Source organism: Crocodylus siamensis, chromosome 13 (genome assembly GCF_052110815.1).
Source record: "Crocodylus siamensis isolate JL-2025a chromosome 13, ASM5211081v1, whole genome shotgun sequence".
Taxonomy (NCBI): Eukaryota; Metazoa; Chordata; order Crocodylia; family Crocodylidae; genus Crocodylus; species Crocodylus siamensis.
Genome location: NC_143407.1, coordinates 32,322,235 through 32,340,150, shown reverse-complemented (window position 1 = coordinate 32,340,150; position 17,916 = coordinate 32,322,235). Strand labels below are relative to the sequence as shown.

General features: G+C 48.6%; 1 protein-coding gene across 14 annotated transcripts in view; it reads right to left on the bottom strand.

Moving 5' to 3' along the window:
* The window catches only part of MSI2 (musashi RNA binding protein 2), a 340,287-nt gene that overhangs the window by 30,184 nt on the left and 292,187 nt on the right, over positions 1-17,916 (bottom strand). For 6 of the 14 annotated variants that reach the window (XM_090025081.1, XM_090025082.1, XM_090025083.1 and 3 more), the window contains exon 11: positions 4,956-5,018. The exons of 3 other annotated variants lie outside the window; for them this stretch is intronic. In XM_090025081.1, the coding sequence (XP_089881207.1) occupies positions 4,956-5,018 (63 nt within the window). Of the gene's footprint in view, positions 1-196; positions 289-3,100; positions 3,128-4,898; positions 5,019-17,916 lie in introns of all 14 variants that reach the window. 5 more of the 14 variants (XR_016438846.1, XM_090025094.1, XM_090025086.1 and 2 more) reach the window with 3 other exon arrangements.

Sequence of the window (17,916 nt, the reverse complement as noted above, 5' to 3'; positions counted from 1 at the left end):
TCATAATAATAATAATTAAAAAAAAAACATCGAAAGAAAGTGTACAAAAAAAAAGTAAAAAGAGAGAAAGACATTTCTCGAGAGCTGATAGGAGTCGTTTCTTGAATCGTTTCATCTGAACAAGCAAAAAACATGCAACCAGCTGCTACTAACAAGAAGCTGGACACTGAGAGAGGATTAATAGGTGTGGACAAACCTTCCCGCTGAGCGCGCTCAGAAGAGTGTTTGAGAGGAGGTGTGCACGTCCGAGTGTAAGAGAGGCCGGAAAGAATGCCTCAGAGACACCCTCTCTCACAGCAGCCCCAACCAAGCAAGAGAGAAAACAACAAAAACATAACTGCTCACACTCACCATCAAGGTCAGTAGCTCACGTTACTCGATTTGTTATAGCTGGCAAGTGTAAAGTACAGTACGGGGTTGTTGGGTGCTCCCGCATCAAAGGCAGCATTTGCAGTTGGCGACTGGCACGCACAAAAAAAAAAAAATAATAAAAAAAATCGAGGTATATTCGGGGGCGGGAAGAAGAGGCGCAGCTTCCTCGATCCGGACCGCAACGCAGCCCTGATCCTGCTCTGCTTGAACACCTCCTGCCGTCACCCATCCCGCCCGGAGCGGAGGTCAAATGTTGCCGTGCTGATGGGCCACCATTTGCACCCCCCCGGGGCGAGGTGCCAGTGACGTCCCAGGAGCCAAGCAGCAGGGAACCAGGCCTTACCATGTGCATTATCATCGGTACTTTATTCTCCAATCACGAGGGAGAAGCAGGGGAAGCCGGAAACTCGGAGACCGTCAGCTTAAAAAGCCGCCCCCCACCTTTCTGCCGAATTTCAGTTGCCATTTCCCCCCACCCACTCCTGAGATTTTTTTTTTTCCATGCTTTTCCTGGATCGCAAACGCGCTTGCAAGACAAAAATATGTGTAAAATATGCCAGGCGAGATTAAAAGACAAGTGACACTGATAGTGAAGTTGTCTCAGAGGACTTTGCAGCGTTGAGGCTTTCAAGCTTGCTAATTTGCCAAAACTCAGGGCCCAATTCATTAAAAAAAAAATTAAAAAAAATAAAAGGGCAGATGATGTCATCCAAGCTGGATTTAGCCATGCAGCTCCTGCTGAAGCAAATGGGAACCACGTGGCTAAATCCCATAGTCACATTTGAAAAATCTCACTGACTGCTTTTTCATGGCTTGGGAAGGGAACCAGAGCATGTGCCCTCCCAGTAAAACTCAGCTGAGCGTGCACAGAGAAATGCGCCGCGTCGCTGATGCGACAAGACCTTTTAGCTCTGATCATCATCATCCGTGCTTGCATCCCCGCAATGCCACAAGAAAAAAAAAGGGGGTTGAGCAGGAAACTGAAGGCCGGAAAGTGCCGAATCACAGAAATGATTAGTTACCAAAATGGGTCACAATATGGAAATAGCCAGCATGCAAGCTAAGTGCGCCCCTGGCAGAAATGATCTAGGCAAAACCTTTCGCCGCCTGCTGAGCGAACGGGTAGTTCCCCCGCCGTCAACATGAGAACATCTCCTTACAATAAATAGGGGTTGCTGCCGCCCAGACACCACGGGTGTGGGGGCTTTGGAAATGCATAGTGAAATGTCTGGCAACACATCTAAATTGTAGGTGTGAAAAACATCTTAGTTGACTCGTGGTCCATGTTTTCAAAAGAACTCAATTCCCCTTCAAGCACCTCAATGAAGTGGCCTGGTTTTCAGGGGGTACGGCCTACGCTGAGTATTTTGGGATTAGATGGCCACTCTGTTTGGCTGACTGAATGGTACTGGTGGGTGCTGAGATCATTGCGGGGTGGGAAACCAGCCCTGGAAATGTTTTCTATCCAAAAGTCATCTGGATCAAAATGAATCCAGCTGAACAGGAGGTATCAAGAACGACCTCAGACCCTGAACCTGCAATAGTCTTACTTACGCGTTAGCTTTAGTAGCCCTGATGAAACCTATGGACTCAATAATGGCAGCAATGTTAAGCCCTGGGTGTAGCTAGAATCGGGACCTTATAGCCAAAGGGTTTCATTTCGAGTGAACTGGGTCGGGCAATTATTTTGGCGGTAGGGCCACTTACTGAGTTTCGGCAAGCTCTCGTGGGCTGCATGCCAGGCAGCCAGGGGCAGAGAAATATTAATTTTCTAAAATTTTTAGGGGCCCCGCGGGCCAGATAGAGTGGCCTGGCGGGCCGCATCTGGCCCACATTTTGTCCACCCCTGCACTAGACGGACAACGGGGCTCAGAGTTGTCCGCAGCTATGGAAACCCCATCTTTGACAACCCAACAGGCTCTTGAGCTGTGAACTGGAGGAAGAGGGAAGGAGCTCTGCTCTCACCTTTGCTGACCGCCAACAACGACTCTGCATTTGGTGCTTTGAATCAGAAAAAGCGTGCAAAGGGAGCATGCACATTTATAGATACAAAAAAACCCAAAACCCTAATTTTTCTTGTAATGAATTGGGCCCCACAAGCTGAAACTTGAGGATCATTGTACTCCGCTGCTCCTGGACACAATTCACTACCACTGCCCCGCAAGGGGGACGAGACCCAGATGCCCCGTTCAAAAACTCTCTTGCAAGGGGAAGGACGGCCCGTGAAACGCCATTGCTCTGCCAGCCGCGTTTCACTGCAAATGGAAACAGCCTCTCGTTTCAAGGGATTCAACCGGTTTTTTGGGGGTGTTTTGTGTTTTTTTCTTCCTCCTTGAATTCTAGGGGGAGTGGGAGGAGAGAGCTGGCACTCGGTCCAGGCAATTTTGACAGGCCTTTCCAAACTCCATACTGCTCTTTAGACTTGCCAGGCAGGGCGGTGTTAATTGAAGGTTAGATTTAGTTTCGTATTGCAAGTTCAAATTAAAAAAAGAAAAAAAGAAAAAAAAAAAAGGAAAAAATTGAAAAAAGAAGAGAAAAGAAAAAGGAAAAAAAAAAAAAAGAAACAAAACCCCACTCAAATCAAAAACAAATGATTTCAGGCACAGAATCGATCAATGCTCAGTTCAGTCGTAATGGGCACCAAAAGCACTCGGAGTAAAAAAATATGAGTTATGGAAGCAACATTCATCTAGCCAAACCCTCCGTGCCTCGCTAAGGGGCAACTCACCAGGTCTGTTTGCACTTAAAGCAAAACCTGAAAGGCAAAGCATGAGGAAGAGGCGGCCGTGATTAAGTCTGTTTTCCTCATAGAATATGTAGGATTGATTTTGCTTTTGTCTTCATCAAAAAGGGAAAGGCGGGGTGGGGGGAAGAGAAAGAAAAGGAAGGGGGAGGATTCCCACAGCTGTCTGGCAAGTCACCCCTTAAGCTCTTTCTACATGCCACAAAATAAAACGGGTACGGATGATCCTTTGTAGCCCCGCAAGCAGTGCCAGTTTGCATGGAACGGAGTTCTCCTGACCTCTCACTTCGGCCTCCAGAGAATTCGCCTCTGACTCGATGCGTATTTGGGTGGTTGCCCTCAGGAGCCCTTTGCCCATTTATTCCCCTTCTTCCCCCCGCCAGACCCTCGCTACCAAGCCTAGACGTCGTCCAAGTGACTGAAAACCTCCACTCCAGGACTGAGTCATGAGTAAGCTGGAACCAGGTCCCGTCACCTTTTCGGCTGCGTGTCTCGTATGGACATGATTTCTGGACTGGTCGCGAGGAGGCTTTTTTTTTTTGTGGGGTTGATTTTCTTTGGGTAACCCTTCCCTCTTCTCCCCCCCAGTACCACTATGGGCGAAAGCAAGAATAAAGGGTAAGATAAATCCAGAGGATGGTAAATCAATGCGAGCGTATGCATAAGATTGGAAGCAATTCAATCGACTGGGGAGGCATTGCTGTGCCCTTTGTTCTTGCTCTGGGTCCCCGGTGGACAGGCAAGGCACGGGCTGGGAAGCAGACGCAGAACAGGGTGCAGGTGAGTTCACAGCCCACTCATGATTGTGCTGAATGCCGAATTGCCTCAGCAAAGCCCTAATTCACATGTTCCCCTGCGTTGAAATCCAAGGGTAATAACTGTGATTGGTAACAACTTGTTTATTTCCCTTGAGGGGAAAAAAATAAAATAAAATTTAAGCTTTTGGAGGGGCAGAAAGAAAAGCATTAACATTTCTCGCCAAATCTGGGCCGGAGTTTGCAGCAGGTAACAAAAGCAGCGGGCCGGAGAAACAAAGCACTAAGCTTTAAATGGCAGGCAAATTAAAAATAATACTTGGAAACCAACAATACAACACATGTGCTTGCAGCAGAGCCACTTTGATTTGGCTTCGCGTAATGCGTATTGATTGCCTGTACTTCAGGTAGTGCTTACAGCTGTACGACCCAATTAGAGTTTCAAAGGAAAGCAAATCTGGAGTGCACACGTGAGCGTTTTAGCATCTCTTATAATATACGGTAGCAGATGCGATGCTTTTGTCTTTGGCAGAACAGACGCTCTGCCGGAGGAAATTACCATTCTGGCAACCAAGTTGGTTTAGGGTAAGGAATATTATTTTGAGGGCGAGGTGCACGACAAATTTTAAAAAAGCCCAACAAATATTGAGGACAGGTTGCCACTGCGCCTTAGGGGCCGGGAGAAAGAGCCTCCAAGAGGCCTGGCTCCTTACCAGCGAAGGGAAGACCGAGCTGCATTGTTAACCCAGAAATGGAGAAATGGAAACTTCCTTTTTTTTTTTTTTTTGCCCTTAAACCAAAACCGAACAAAACAAACAAAAAAAGAAACCAAAACGAAAGGACCCTCATTGGACAGTTCTCATGGAAAGCCTCCTGCCGCGTGCTCCAGGCCTCCTGGCCTCTGCTTGTCGTATGGGTCTTTTTTGTTTTTGGCTTGGTTTGGTTTTCAGGTCCCCAGGATAGGTGTGAGGAAAATCAGAGTAATGATGGACAGCTGCAGCCACACAGAATACCGACAGAGCCTTTACCTGCCCCTGCATTCTGCGGGTATGCCATGTAGCCGCCTCTTCCACAGGCCCCCCTACCTGATCCTCTTGCTGCCGCCACCGCTGCTGCTGCTACTGGTCCATAGGCTGCTGCCGGAAAACCTAGCCATGGAAAAAAGGAGAAGGGTAAAGGGAAATATCCAACGAACGGCAAGCGTCACGCAAACAGGGCAGTGGGCTGTACGGCGCTGGGGCACAACCATGCTCGCTTAAGGCCAGCGACTGCCAAAGGGCTCGGTGGCTGGGGGGACGGGACCTCCGACCAGGTGCCTTAAAAGGGCCAAATATTCAGAAAGTGAATATTTTCACTTTCCCAGAAAATTAGGCCCCTTTGAGGCGGACCCCAAACTCGAAGCCTTTTGCAAAACGGTGGCGGTAAACTGAAAGGGCTGTATGCTCCGAGGATGCCTTTTTCTCCTGAGCAGCTGGCCTGGGGGCCACTGCAAGCTGCGAAGGACCAGGTACCGTGGGTGGATTCATTCACAAGAATGAGTTGCTTAGCTTCTCTCGTCTTACTTCCTGAGCAAGGAGGATAAATTCGTTTTGTTCTTTGCTTACGTGCAAGAGGAAAGTCCGTGCAGTTTTGGACACAAAGCGGTAATGGGAAAAACAAAAAAACACACTAGAAGGGCCTGGTTTCAAGATGACAAGGTTGCTGGGATCAAATAGAAAAAAAATTAAATGGCGAGAATGTATTTGAACAGGGGGGAAAAAACAAAACAGCTTTCCAAAGCAAAAGAGCAGCAGGCCAAGGAAGGCCGGGCGATACGTCCTATGCAGAAGGGACCGTGACACTGCACAAAAACGAGCTGTCACACCTGCGGGATTTCCGATTCTGTTGCTTTGTGTAATGACCGATGATAACACCACAAAGAAAGCTGCCAGGGACACTGAATTTATCTGTTTTTTTTTTCTTTTAAAAAGGGGGCGGCAACAAGGAAAAGGTGACCGACCGAAACACAAGATACCCCCTGCTGCAAAGGCAGCAAGAAGCTCTGAAGGATTCCTGGCTTGGGCAGAACTCCCACTTTTTTTTTTTTGCATTGGTTTTGATGACGCGCAAGACAGGTGACACTTTTCGGAGAGTCACTAACACAGCACCTTCCCCCTGCGCACCCTCTGCAACTTGGATCATGGCTGCTTTCCAACACTGGAGAGACCACAAGAAAACAACCGAGACTTTTAAAGAAGCAGGTGGGACAGCGGAAGACAGCAGAACAAACTAGAGAGAAAGAGAGAGAGAAAAAAAAAATCCAGAGAAAAATCAGCAATCTACAAGCCCGCTACCTCTACAGCTATCGTCCTAGCTACAAGTAAGTCTACCACGGAACGGGAAAAAACAAAAAACAAAAACTGAACAAAGACCAACTAGGCTAAAGTAACTCTACGCTATTTTAAAACATCAATTAAAAAGACATACTTGCATTTAAATATGGCAATAGGGCTGTTGGGGGGGAAAAAAAAAAGAAGTCTGTGTAAATATATGCACAGCGACCCCGGGCTAACGTCCGTTCCTGTTTCCACCACGCATGGCGCAGCAAAGCCAACTATCTGGTGCCAAAGTGGATCCGGTGGCTCTTACTCTGTCGAGGAATTGTTACAAACCCTAAAGAGTAGGATGCAAAGGGAGCCCTGTTCGGAGGGATGGGATCAAGAGCCTTGGCCACCTGCCCGGGAATAGGCTCCCGATTCTCCAGCACAGCCCTCTCACCAAGTAGGAGATCATCATTACTCCAGTGACTCTGCAACGAACAGAGCACCTGCAGGCCAGGCCCTGGGACTGTCTGGCCTTCTCCATCTGCCCGTGATGTGCAACCTGTTCAATGCAGCACTGACCCACAGGAAATACAAATGCCTCTGCGGGCAACCTTGACTTAGCTCCAGAAGTTCAGGTGAGACCTGGCTTTTCCACGCAGTGACGTGCCTCGGCATCATTCAAACACGTTCCCTTCAGGACCCAAACCTGCCGTGAAGCGCAAGAGCTGGGACGTGCACTTCTCTCGCCCAAGACTGAAGTGACGGATAAAAGCGACGGGCAAAAAATAAGAAAGATCTGACTCGGGCGGTTTCCTCTTCCAGCAGCAAGACTCCGAACAACAGATGCGATTTATGCCAGAGCCCAGTTTGGGCAGGCGTAGGGAAAATTAATCCTCCAGATACTTTATTCCCAACCGCCAATGAAAGCATCCGTGCGACACTGTGCTTCATGCAACATCTGGCCCACCCAAGCGCTGCTAGGGAAATTCTTCCACTCTGCAGGGCTGAGAGTATTTTGGGTCAGGAGAGAGGTGGGGAGCACTAATTAATAAACAGGATTACCCATTCAGAGATTGCCTGCCTTGTCTCCCTTGCCCTGAATCAAGCAAACGCATTGAAAGGTATTGGGGCCACCTGGAAAAATCATTTGCTCTGCACCGTGCTACAGTGGCGGGCTGCTTAGTGCACCTGCAGCGGTAAATATGACCCTATTTCTTCATCTCACCTTCTGTCATTGCGTTCAAACTCGAGTCCAAAAATGGACACATGCAATTGCTCAATCTGTAGCCTCGTTAGTGCACGGCCCCCCATCCGCGGGCAGGCCAGTTCTACAGTCGGGAAGTTTCCTCCACTTTCGCACGTGGTGTCTGCACTGTTAGAGTACCCCCACAGTTGCAGCCCCCCCACATCAAAGCTACGACACTGAAGTAATACCTTTAATTCACTTATCTCCAAGTGAACCTCACCAAGGTAGGCAAAGAGCATCATCCCTGCTTTGCAGATGCGGTAAAACGAGGCATAAGGAAGCCGAGGGACTGCTGCAAGCTCACGCAGTCGGTGGGAAAGTCGGGGACAGCAACAGCGACCCGCGTGCCAGCCATAAGCTCCACCCGCAAACCATCGACCTTCTCTGTACGGCATGACATGCCCCAAGTTTTTGGTGTCCCCTTACTGTTACCTCCTATAACTTATAAACCTCTAAAGCAATCCTCCCTGCGTAAGACTTGAGCGAGCACGACGCACCCTCGCCACATCAGTATTGTACGTTACCCCCTCCACGTGGCTGGGAAGACCATTTTCCTCCACTTAAAGGCACAGTGCTCAAATGACGTAGTCCAAGGCTGCTCAACCTCTGGCCTGCAAGGTGCCTCAAGGGTCTGGAAATGTGGCAGTGGTGCTAATAGCCTGCTCCTCTGCGGAGAGCCCTGTGGACTGGATGCCACAGTGGTAGACCACCCGTTTGCCGCATGACTGGCATGCTCACATTTGGCCAGCACCCGCAGACGTAACACCATACACAGGAAGTGAGGCATCATGAATTGAGCCTCGTGCAGCTGTTTCCCATACGAGCACCTGCCTATACCCACCTCCATGCACCCAATGGAGTTTTAAACAGAGCGTTTTCTAGCACTTCAAGTTAGACTGAGGAAGTGTCCAGTATTGCCCTCTGACCCCAGGGAAATTAAACCGGCACGGCCCACAGGTGTCCAGTCACAGCAGCCCCCGTCGTTCTTTACAATCCCATTGTAGCGGCCTGGGACAACGTTGGGGCATGGAAGAACCCCAAGGGACTAAGAGCAGGATACCGTCATTGGTGTGAAGCACTGCACGATGGGCGATGAGGGTGCAGGGTAAGACCACAGGCCTTTGTGCGGAAGTGGCAATGTATTGTAATGTATCTCCTGATGAGAAATAGCAGAGCATTGCAGGGAGGCACAGGTGGGCGCACGGAGGAAGGCTGCGAGGCGTTTGTGGGGCCTCCGCAGAGCGCCTGCGCATTACCCGAGGTGCTGGGCACATCACAAAGGATTGGCTGGGGCTCAACGTGCTGCTTGGCGGCTGGCTGAGGCGGTGGAGGGATCGCAGCGGCTGACGTGACGGTGGGTGACCTCCCCAGGCGGAGGGCAAAATGGCTGTAAACAAGGAACGGTGAACCAATGACGGGCCCTTTCCCTTTCCCGTCTCGGCTGCGTCCTCCCTCGTTTGCCTCCGAGCAGCAAGCGACAAGCTCATGTCCTGGCTGCTGGCTCTGCAGCTGGCCTGGGAGCATGAAAATGGCAATGGCTATCTAAAAGCCATGGCCGTGCAGCTGCAAAAATTGGGCGGAGGGGGGAGAGAGAGAGAGATCACTCTTTTCATCATATTGGTCCCAAGTGCTCCGATTGTTGAAGAAATGATCCTTGTCCCTTTTTTGTGTATCCTTTGCTTATAATTGCCTGAGAAAACAGGAGCCCCGAGCCGCTCAAAAGGGCTAAAGTGGATCTAGGCATTGCAATTAGCAGATATTTTACAATAAATGTTTTGAAACTGGCTCAAACGCTGTCCAAGAAAGCCCCGAGGATTCAGATCAATTTCATGCCGCCTTATTACTCAGAAAGAGCTCCAGCCACTATTTGGAGTTCAATTTTTCACAGATAAATTTTTCTGCTTCCTGCATCAATAGTTGCACTTTAAATACTGAAGCAGTCTCGTGTGCGAGAAGAAGGGCACATCTGTTCTTAACTACGATGGCCTAAGGTCACAATTTAGCGAGCGGCTGTCTTGCAAGCAAGTGTTTTCTCCAACGCACAAATAAGTTTCAGAGAAGGCGGAGGAGAAAAAGTGGGCGGCGTGTTATGGAAGGAGTGGATCCTGGATTCAAATAGGCAGTGCAAGGCCCCGGCCTCAAGGAAGGGGAAATGAAACGCTCCCCACTTCGTTCACACCCACCACCTCTACCCCCACAGTTGCAAGCCGTCAGCCTCTGGGCAAAAAAGGGTCTGGGGACTGCGTAGCTCTCCTTGCACCACGCTTGTATTTGGGCTGAGGATGCGCTCGGGATGCAGTGGACTTGCTGACCAGGGGTGTTCTGAGTCAGACCGTGAGATCCACTAATAGGGACTTTCATTTTTTTAAAGTCCTCTGCAAAATCGCAAGCTGGGCCCAGATCACTCAGAAGCCTCAAGCTGCTGCTACTGCCCATAGCAAGGGGTCCTGAGCAGAGTATAAATAATGTTTATATATTAATGCTCCCCCTACTTGGCAGTGTAAAAGGGTCTTAGCACAAGTGAGAATTAGTCCCCTTCTGTTGACCCTAGGAGCCTGGCCTGCTCTTGGGACGTCACAACCATCATTTTATTTACATTACTCCGGGCCCATTGACAACAGGATCAGCAGGCCACGGTCACCAGAAAGTATGGGGCCGTGGTCACCAGAAAGTAGCCCGGTGGTTAGATCCAAGGCCTGGGAGGCAGGATTTTTATTCCCAGCTCAACCCCTGCCAAGGACAAGCCACATAACTACTTTGGGTCTTAGTTTGCTCCCGTGCAAAATGGAGATAAGGGCACTTGCTCACCTCCAGGGACTTCAGGAGACTTGATGAATTAGTGCTTGAAACAGGCTCTTGGGTCTTCAGAGGAAGCGCTAGAGCAGTTCAAACAGTCGCCGTGTCTGACCAGCAAGAGCTTGTGCAGAGCCGCAGCAGCATCAGCTGGGCAACAAAAGTGTGCGTGTGTGTGTGGGGGGGCGCTACAAGGCAGCAGGAAAATGGCATGTGTAGTGGGTGCGTGAGGATGTGTGTGCAGCATGTCTGTACATGAGGGGGTGGTGGTGTGAGGCATGCGTGCATATGTATGGGGAGTTTGGTGTGCATGTGGGAGGGTGTGTGTGTGTGTGCATGTATGTGTGCACGTGTGTCACAGCTGTGGTGCAGAGGGGCAAGCCTTGTGACCGCAATGCTGCTGGTCTGGCTGGGTGGAAGGCTGCAGCGTCGTCTCTCTATGGGCCTGGTCATACGTTTGTTAATAAATAGAAACCCAAGAAAAGTTGCCAGCTTGCACAAAGCTGTCCCTCTTCCTACCAAGCGCATCCCCTTTACTGCTCCTTCGGCAGGAGCACGAAGCGCTCTGCGTGCAGCTGGGAAGGTGTCGGATAGAAAGAACCTATCCGCGCCTCCCAAAGCAGCCTTTGACAAGCGCCCGTGGCAAGAAGATGCTGTCGGGGAAGAGAAGGGGGGTGCGACGGATCTCCTGACCCAAGGCGCTACAGCAGAGAGAAAGACACAGCACCTCCAACCTGGAAAAGGGTAGAGCTGCTTCTGGTCTGGACATGAGCCTTGAGCAGTTCCTGGATTGTGCGTGTGACCTTGGGCAAGCTGCAACTTTCTTCCAGGCCTCTGTTTAGTCCCTCTGTAAAATCGGCATAAGTACTGCCCTAGCTATTCCAGCCTTTGTCTCCCCTGCCCCCAGCTCTCCGGGTTGATATCGATGGTGATAAGACACCTAAGAAAGTAGCGTTGATGGGTCTGAAACAGCAGAGAACAGTGCAACCCACCCCGGCACCTAGGAGAACGACGTGTGGCAGGACATACGGGTGCAAGAAAGAGCTCGGCTCAGCACTGGGGAAGGAACGCCTTTAAGGGAGGGAACATGCACATTACAGTCCTACTGGTCTTAATCCCCTCCTTATACTGCAGCGCCTTCTCCAAAGCCTTTGGATGCTGCCAAATTTTCAAGAGAGGCCCTGCCCCAGTCTAGCGCAGTGGGTCTCAACCGTTTCAGCCTCACGGCACGCGTCCAGAGCTCCAGGTTTTGAAGCGGGCTCCCACTTCATTCCCAAATGGGTTTGACGGCGCTCGCCTTGCGGAGAGGCTGGGCAGTGGGGCTGGGGGAAAGGGGAGGCGGAGGCTGCTATTCTCACTTCACGCCTTGCTTTTCTCCATTCGCCACCGGCACCATGCAAAGAACCTGGCCGCACCCGGTTGAGGATTACTGGTCTAGAATAACACAAGGAGAGACCACAAAGCCAAAACATTTCCAGCCTGGCCACATCACCCAATGCAGATGTCGCTGTCGGGGTCTGGCTCTTTTCAGGGCTCTTAGGACCAGCAACGCAGTCGCTGCGTCACGACGGCTCTGGGCTAGCAGTCCCTCCAGCGAGGACAGTTTCTGATGGAGAAAAGGCGCATCAAACCCCCTACACCCGGGCCCACGCATGTCCCTGGGAGGAGAACAGCGAAACCATGTTGGATCTCTAGGCCTGACCTGGAGCTGCTAACAGTACCGTGAGCTCCTAACGCCGTCACTTCACCCCGCTGGTACACACAGCACATCTAAAAACCACAAGCTTCATTTTTAGCCGACTCGCTCAGAGTTTGCTTCGTTCATCACATTTTCAGCAAGTGACAGTAAAAAATCACATGGGATTGCCAACTCTGAAGGTGCCCCAAGTCGTGGGCCAGCTCCAAAAAAAAAAAAAATCACAAAAATCTTGAGTTAATTTTAAAAATCAGCTGATTTGTAAAAATAAAACATCAATGTGGGTCGCTCTGTATTTGATTTCTAGCTTGGGATGCGTTTTGGTCAGATCCCGCCCCCCCCCCAGCCACCAAGGCCTAAAATCTCCCTTTTATAAAATTTTTTAAAAAGCAAAGAAAGAAGGAAAAGAAGAGCAGGAGCCGAGGCTGCAAGTAAAAACAACAGGCAAGACAAAGCTTGCAATCAACTTGTCAGTGTTTCTGAACTGGGGGTTTCAGCCAGACGGTGCCTGGGGACAAGGTAAGCCAGAAAGCACCAATTCTGATTTTAATTTCCCATCTCCTTTTAAAACACCAGCTCATCCTGTTCTGGTTTCTGATCCTCTGCTGTTTTAAACACTCCTCGGTTGACAAAAGCAAGCGCCAGCTTCACTTGATCTCTTGTGGGGGGGGTGGAAAGTGCGAAGCCTGGCATTCAAAATTGTTTGCAAGCTGAAGAGGAAAGAGGGAGCTGGAGGGGGGGGAAACCTGATACCCTCTTTTCAAATAATGTTACCACTAGCTTTGATCAATGCAGGAACGCTTTAAGAGGCTCAGAGCTGTCATTTCAAATGGGTTCCCTCTGCCATTACCCTTCCCGTTAGGCGGTGTTATCCTTTTTGTAGGCTTCGTTTTGACAGGACCGCAGCAGAAACTCAAAACCATGGAGCAAGAGCACCCCACCTGAAAAAGCACGGGGGAGGTGGGCGTGAGCACTATTTAGCCTATGCAAACGATGCGCTGACTTCTACGAACGCACGAAAAAGTTAATTCAAAAAACAATCCCCTCTCCGGTTACGCTCCTCTCTCATCTGCCTTTTCTCAACCCTGCCCTACCGATGAGAAGATGCATAGGGAAAGTGCGCACGGATGAATGTTTAGCTCAGTACCCCAATCGTTCAATATTTGGGTGGGGGGGAATACAATAAGAAATCAACTTCACAATTTTGGGTGCTACCAAAGTAGATGGAGCAAAAGGCTTCATATTAATGAGGTTGCTTGGACAGGAGGGGAGATGCCACCGAAAGTCCATGGCAAGCAGACAAAGCCGGCGATGAACCATGGCTCAAATTTGTTTAGGGGTCCTTGAAGGTAAATCTAATTGCTTTTTAAAGAGGAGGGACAGCCCAGCCTGGAAAATGCCAAATAGAGGTGAACAAACAATAAGTTGCAGGGCAGGCCTCCGGGGAGATGGAAAATTCTTTTCCTGAGCTTTTGATCAATCCTATTAACATTTTTAACATCTACATGTCGGCCCCGAGTTCTTTATTGTGACAGCCACATTAAGTGTTTCCCTTTGTCTTTAAATGCTGTGTTACATCCAGCTTATTAAAATCTGTTTCACCAGGTCAGAAAATTAGTGAACTTCAGACGCAGCACGTCATGCATAATGGGCACCTCATTAAGGCAGCCCATTGTGTTATTCAAGGCGCAGGCGCCCACTCTTTAAAATGGATGGTGCGTGGCAAGATGTTGTAGGCGAGTCCTCGGTGTCAGACGCTAGTAATGTAGTTCACCTGGGACGCACGTTTGCAGATGGATGTTTTTACGAACGGTATCTCTCCGCTGGAATTGCAACACAACAACACAACCCCAAAGACAGTTCATCGAAAATTTGGCGCTGCCACTTTATGTCCTGTAAATGACCCATTTTTCAGCTGTTTATCGCTCGCGGGTCATGGTTTTCAAAATGGGAACGATGCACTTTGGTCCGGTAATTACTTTATGCATCAGTGAGACAAAGCCCCTTGTTTCTCTCCAAATTATCATTCTGTGTCTTTTCAAGTGTAATAACCCCATGCAATTATTTCACCGCACACAACACCGGCAAACTTCTCAAAGGCAAATAAACAGTTTGTCCTAAGGAAAAAAACCCTACTTATTAAAAAAAAAAAAAGCAGCAAAAGCTGGCAGCTGTCTTATTTTTTTAACCTTATTTTAATCCTATAAAGTTGTTCCTGGCCTATAACAACAGGTTAACACCTCCAACCCCGGATACCTAACATATGACCACTACCTGCCCTATTTAGCACAGATTGAAGCCCGTGGAGAATATGAGTTTTAATATGTAGGGCTCTAACTTGATCTGCAATTTGGACACCGTTAATTTAGCAATGAGGGAAAGAGAGGGAACCGAATGACGGGCCTCAAACCAAGGCAGTGGATGTAGGCAAAAGGCAGTTTAAAGCAAATCCCTTTCTAAGACGAGATAACTCTATTTAGCACCAAGCAGATCGTGTCTCTTGTTTTCAGGTAAAAGGATGAACATTACCTAGCTTTTTTAACAACAGGTACTTGCAGTGTTTGTTGTGGAGGGATGGAAACCGATATATCCATTTAATGCGGGCCTGGCCTATGCCACGCAGGCTCTGAATTTCAGCCACCCGCTGTTGAGCAAACCAGGGAAGGGTAAAGTGGAACAGCATTAAAGCACGTATTGTTTCACATCAGCAAAAAAGGCCTCATTTCAGCGGCTCTGAAAGGTATGGAAAATAAGCTACTCTATTTAAGCAGTTGCTTCGATGCTTAAAGGACCTGAAGTGGACGTAAAAGATCTCAAACAGGAAAGGGCTTGGATTTGGAGGGTCTTTTATGCACAAACACACAACAAGAGCCAATATCTGAAAGCGGGTGTGAGAAAAATTCAAGGTAGAAACAAGAGGAAGCTTTTTAAGAGGAGGAGAAATAACTCCTTGACCAAATGACCCAGGGGTAGGACGTTCTCCCTGACTTGCAGCCCATGTCAAAACCACCCGCCTTCCTAAGAGAGAGACTGCATTGTGCAGAGTATGCCTCCCCCCTTTATCCTCCCAAAAACCCACACGGAAAATAAATACATATATACAATCACGCCCAACTTATGCACAGGATAAACCTACAGTCGGAGCCTCGGCAGTCTTAACTTCTGTCCCTGCAAATTCAGCGTCGGACCTTTTTCAGCGCAGTTTTTTAGTATTTTTAGTACGCGCTACCCTTAGGCCCTTTTCTTGGTTGTCTGACTCCCCTGTGGGGTTTTGTAAAGGTGACAGCAGTTTGAAATCTTTATCTGGAGTTGACCACTAAAGTGATTTTTTTCCCCCTAAAATTGAACCTCAAACCGCAGGGTCGGCTTATGTACAGGGCTGGCTTATAACGCAACACTCAGGTTCAGCCACAAGCTATTGGGCTCAATACAGTTCACTGACACAGCGGGGAAGAAGAAATTCTCTCTCCATTGTAAGAATCACCGGGTGAAATTTCATAACAGGCAATTGGGCTAGACGGCCTCAAAATCCTTACGGTTTTAGGAAATGAACAGCTCCTAGGAAAGGGGAGCCTGGGAAACAGCTCAAAATGTTAGGGCCCTATTTGAAGTTTTGGTTTTAAATGCAACACATTCTCAGATGTAGAAAGGAGACCATTTGATATATTGCCATATATAGTGAGAGTATATTATACACATGCACTATATATATATCTCGCAAAATGTAGCTTCTGTTTTTGTGCCTTTACATTTAAAAAAAAAAATATATATATATTTAAGAGTTTGCACAAGCGTACGCCTACTACTCAGGCGACCACGACTAATTCAGGACGGGTAGGGCTTTAGGTTCATCCCAGGCGCAGCATTACGGGCTCACACTATTACTGCTGTGAGTTAATCCAGGTTTTCTGCTATATATGTATGCTTTCTTTCTGCCTCTTTGCTCCCGTGAATAATTATTCTCATTAAATTTCCCAATTGCTACAGCTGTGGTCTGTTCAGAGCAGAAGTTATGAGCCACGAGCTCTCTCACTGCTGCTTTGCTCCAGCTCCGAAACCCAGCGTGTCCAGCTCCCGTGGAAATAGCACTGCAGCGAGCAATCGGTAGACCTGCTTTCCCAACCCGCACCCCACCCCCCCGGCCATCTCTTTCCTCTCCGTGCAAGAGGGTTCATGTTCAGGACACTGACCTTGCAGTATTAAAAGGCATCTTAACACTGGAGCCATGGATCAGGGAGACATTAGGACCAAGCCAGTGCAATAAGGTTTTCTTGCAGGCAGGCGACTGGCGGGAGGTTCAAGATGATGAAAGGTGCAAGTGGCAGGAACAAGTTCAACGATGCCGAGAAGGTCTTTCACTGCCCGGGACGCCGTTCGATCACGTGGCAGAGGTATACAAAAGCTGAACAAAACTCTTGGGAACGTTTCAATCCTTAACAAGGAACGACATCTGGGGAAACCTAAGCGGTCGCTTGCTTAGGCGACTCAGAAAACGACACGGAAGCTGCAATGTTGATGAAGGACCCCACAAGAAAACGGAGGGTGGGATTTTCAGAAATGCTTGCTGCTGGCCTGGACGTTTCTTCCGCTGGGATCAATGGGAGTTGTACTGCTGCTTTAGGTCAATGCCGGGCACTTTGGAAAACCCCACTTTTAATTTATTGGCCATTGCAAGACTTTGGGGGGAAATCATACCCTTGTTCCTGGCTATCCAAGCACTAATTAGGGTCTCCCAAGATAAAAATCTACCAAGACCAGAGGTGCACAGGTCTAACCGGGCTTGGAGTTGTACTCGTGTACGTCCCTGGTTCAACCCTGGTGTCCAGCTCCTTATTCAAAGCCCATCATCATAATAACCAAATACCTTTGCAGTTATGTATTACTTGGCATGACTAGGATCTGTCACAGTGGTTCCTTCCCTCTTCCTCTCCCCAGGAGTTATATGGGAGGTGTATGCACATATATGTATTTATACCAGCTGAGAGGGAGGTTTCTCTTACCACAAGGCACTCAGTCCAAAACACGGCGTCCCAAACACAGCCTAGCATAACTAGGGAGCGCGGTACTTGCAGCAAAGAGGCATTTATCCCGGGTTTAAATTCTAGATACAAAATTTCCAGCAAGAGGAAAAAGCAAACTCAATCCGTCATCTGAGCAGGACTTAATGGGATAATTTACGGTTTGTGGTTTGTATGCACTGCGGTATTAATTTTGACTTTGGTACCTACACTTGAGTGTCCCGTGCTCATGGGATACACGTGTAGCCTGCGTGCCGACACTCCGGCCTCCCGGCCTCCGGCAAGAAAACCGCAGACTTTCAAAATTAATTAAAAAAAAAAAAAAAAGTCCAATATCTGTCATTTGTTTTCACTGATGGAAATTAAAACTGATAGGTTTGGAGAATGATAATTAAGCTCACTCTAGCAGATTTAATATGTACTTTGTAAACCATTTTATGCCACGCAGCCACTGCCAACATTTTTAGGCAAACAAAAGCATGCAGTGTTGGGATGATTAGATCAGAATTTAAGCAGTTAGCAAAAGGGCTGGGAGGAGGAGTAAGGAAAGGGGCTCTGAATTGGTTTTGCATTTCTGACCACAACAAGTTCAAAATAATTCACCATCCAGTTTTTAATGCAACCTACAGTCCTGTCCCCTCGCCACCACTGCGGTTTGAAGCAGAGAAAACCAGTTACATATTTATATATTTATAGTTCCCTGCCCCCCGCCACTTGGTTACTGCTTCCAGCTGCTCTACAAGGCTGGACTTTTGGAGACTGGCTTTCATTTAAATAAAACCTCCTCCAAACTACTGCTGGCAGGGAAAGGAGCTGAGCACAAATACCATTTAGGTCGAGTTTCCGGTCCCTTTCCATCGCTGGAGGAGTACAGTGGAGCATTAGTGCAAGCACGAACCGGGTCCTGCATGCGTGAAGTGCCACCGTGTCTTCTGCTGTTAATGCATCTAAGGGCAAATCCTTAGCTCAAGCAAGTCAGCGAGCTCCCTT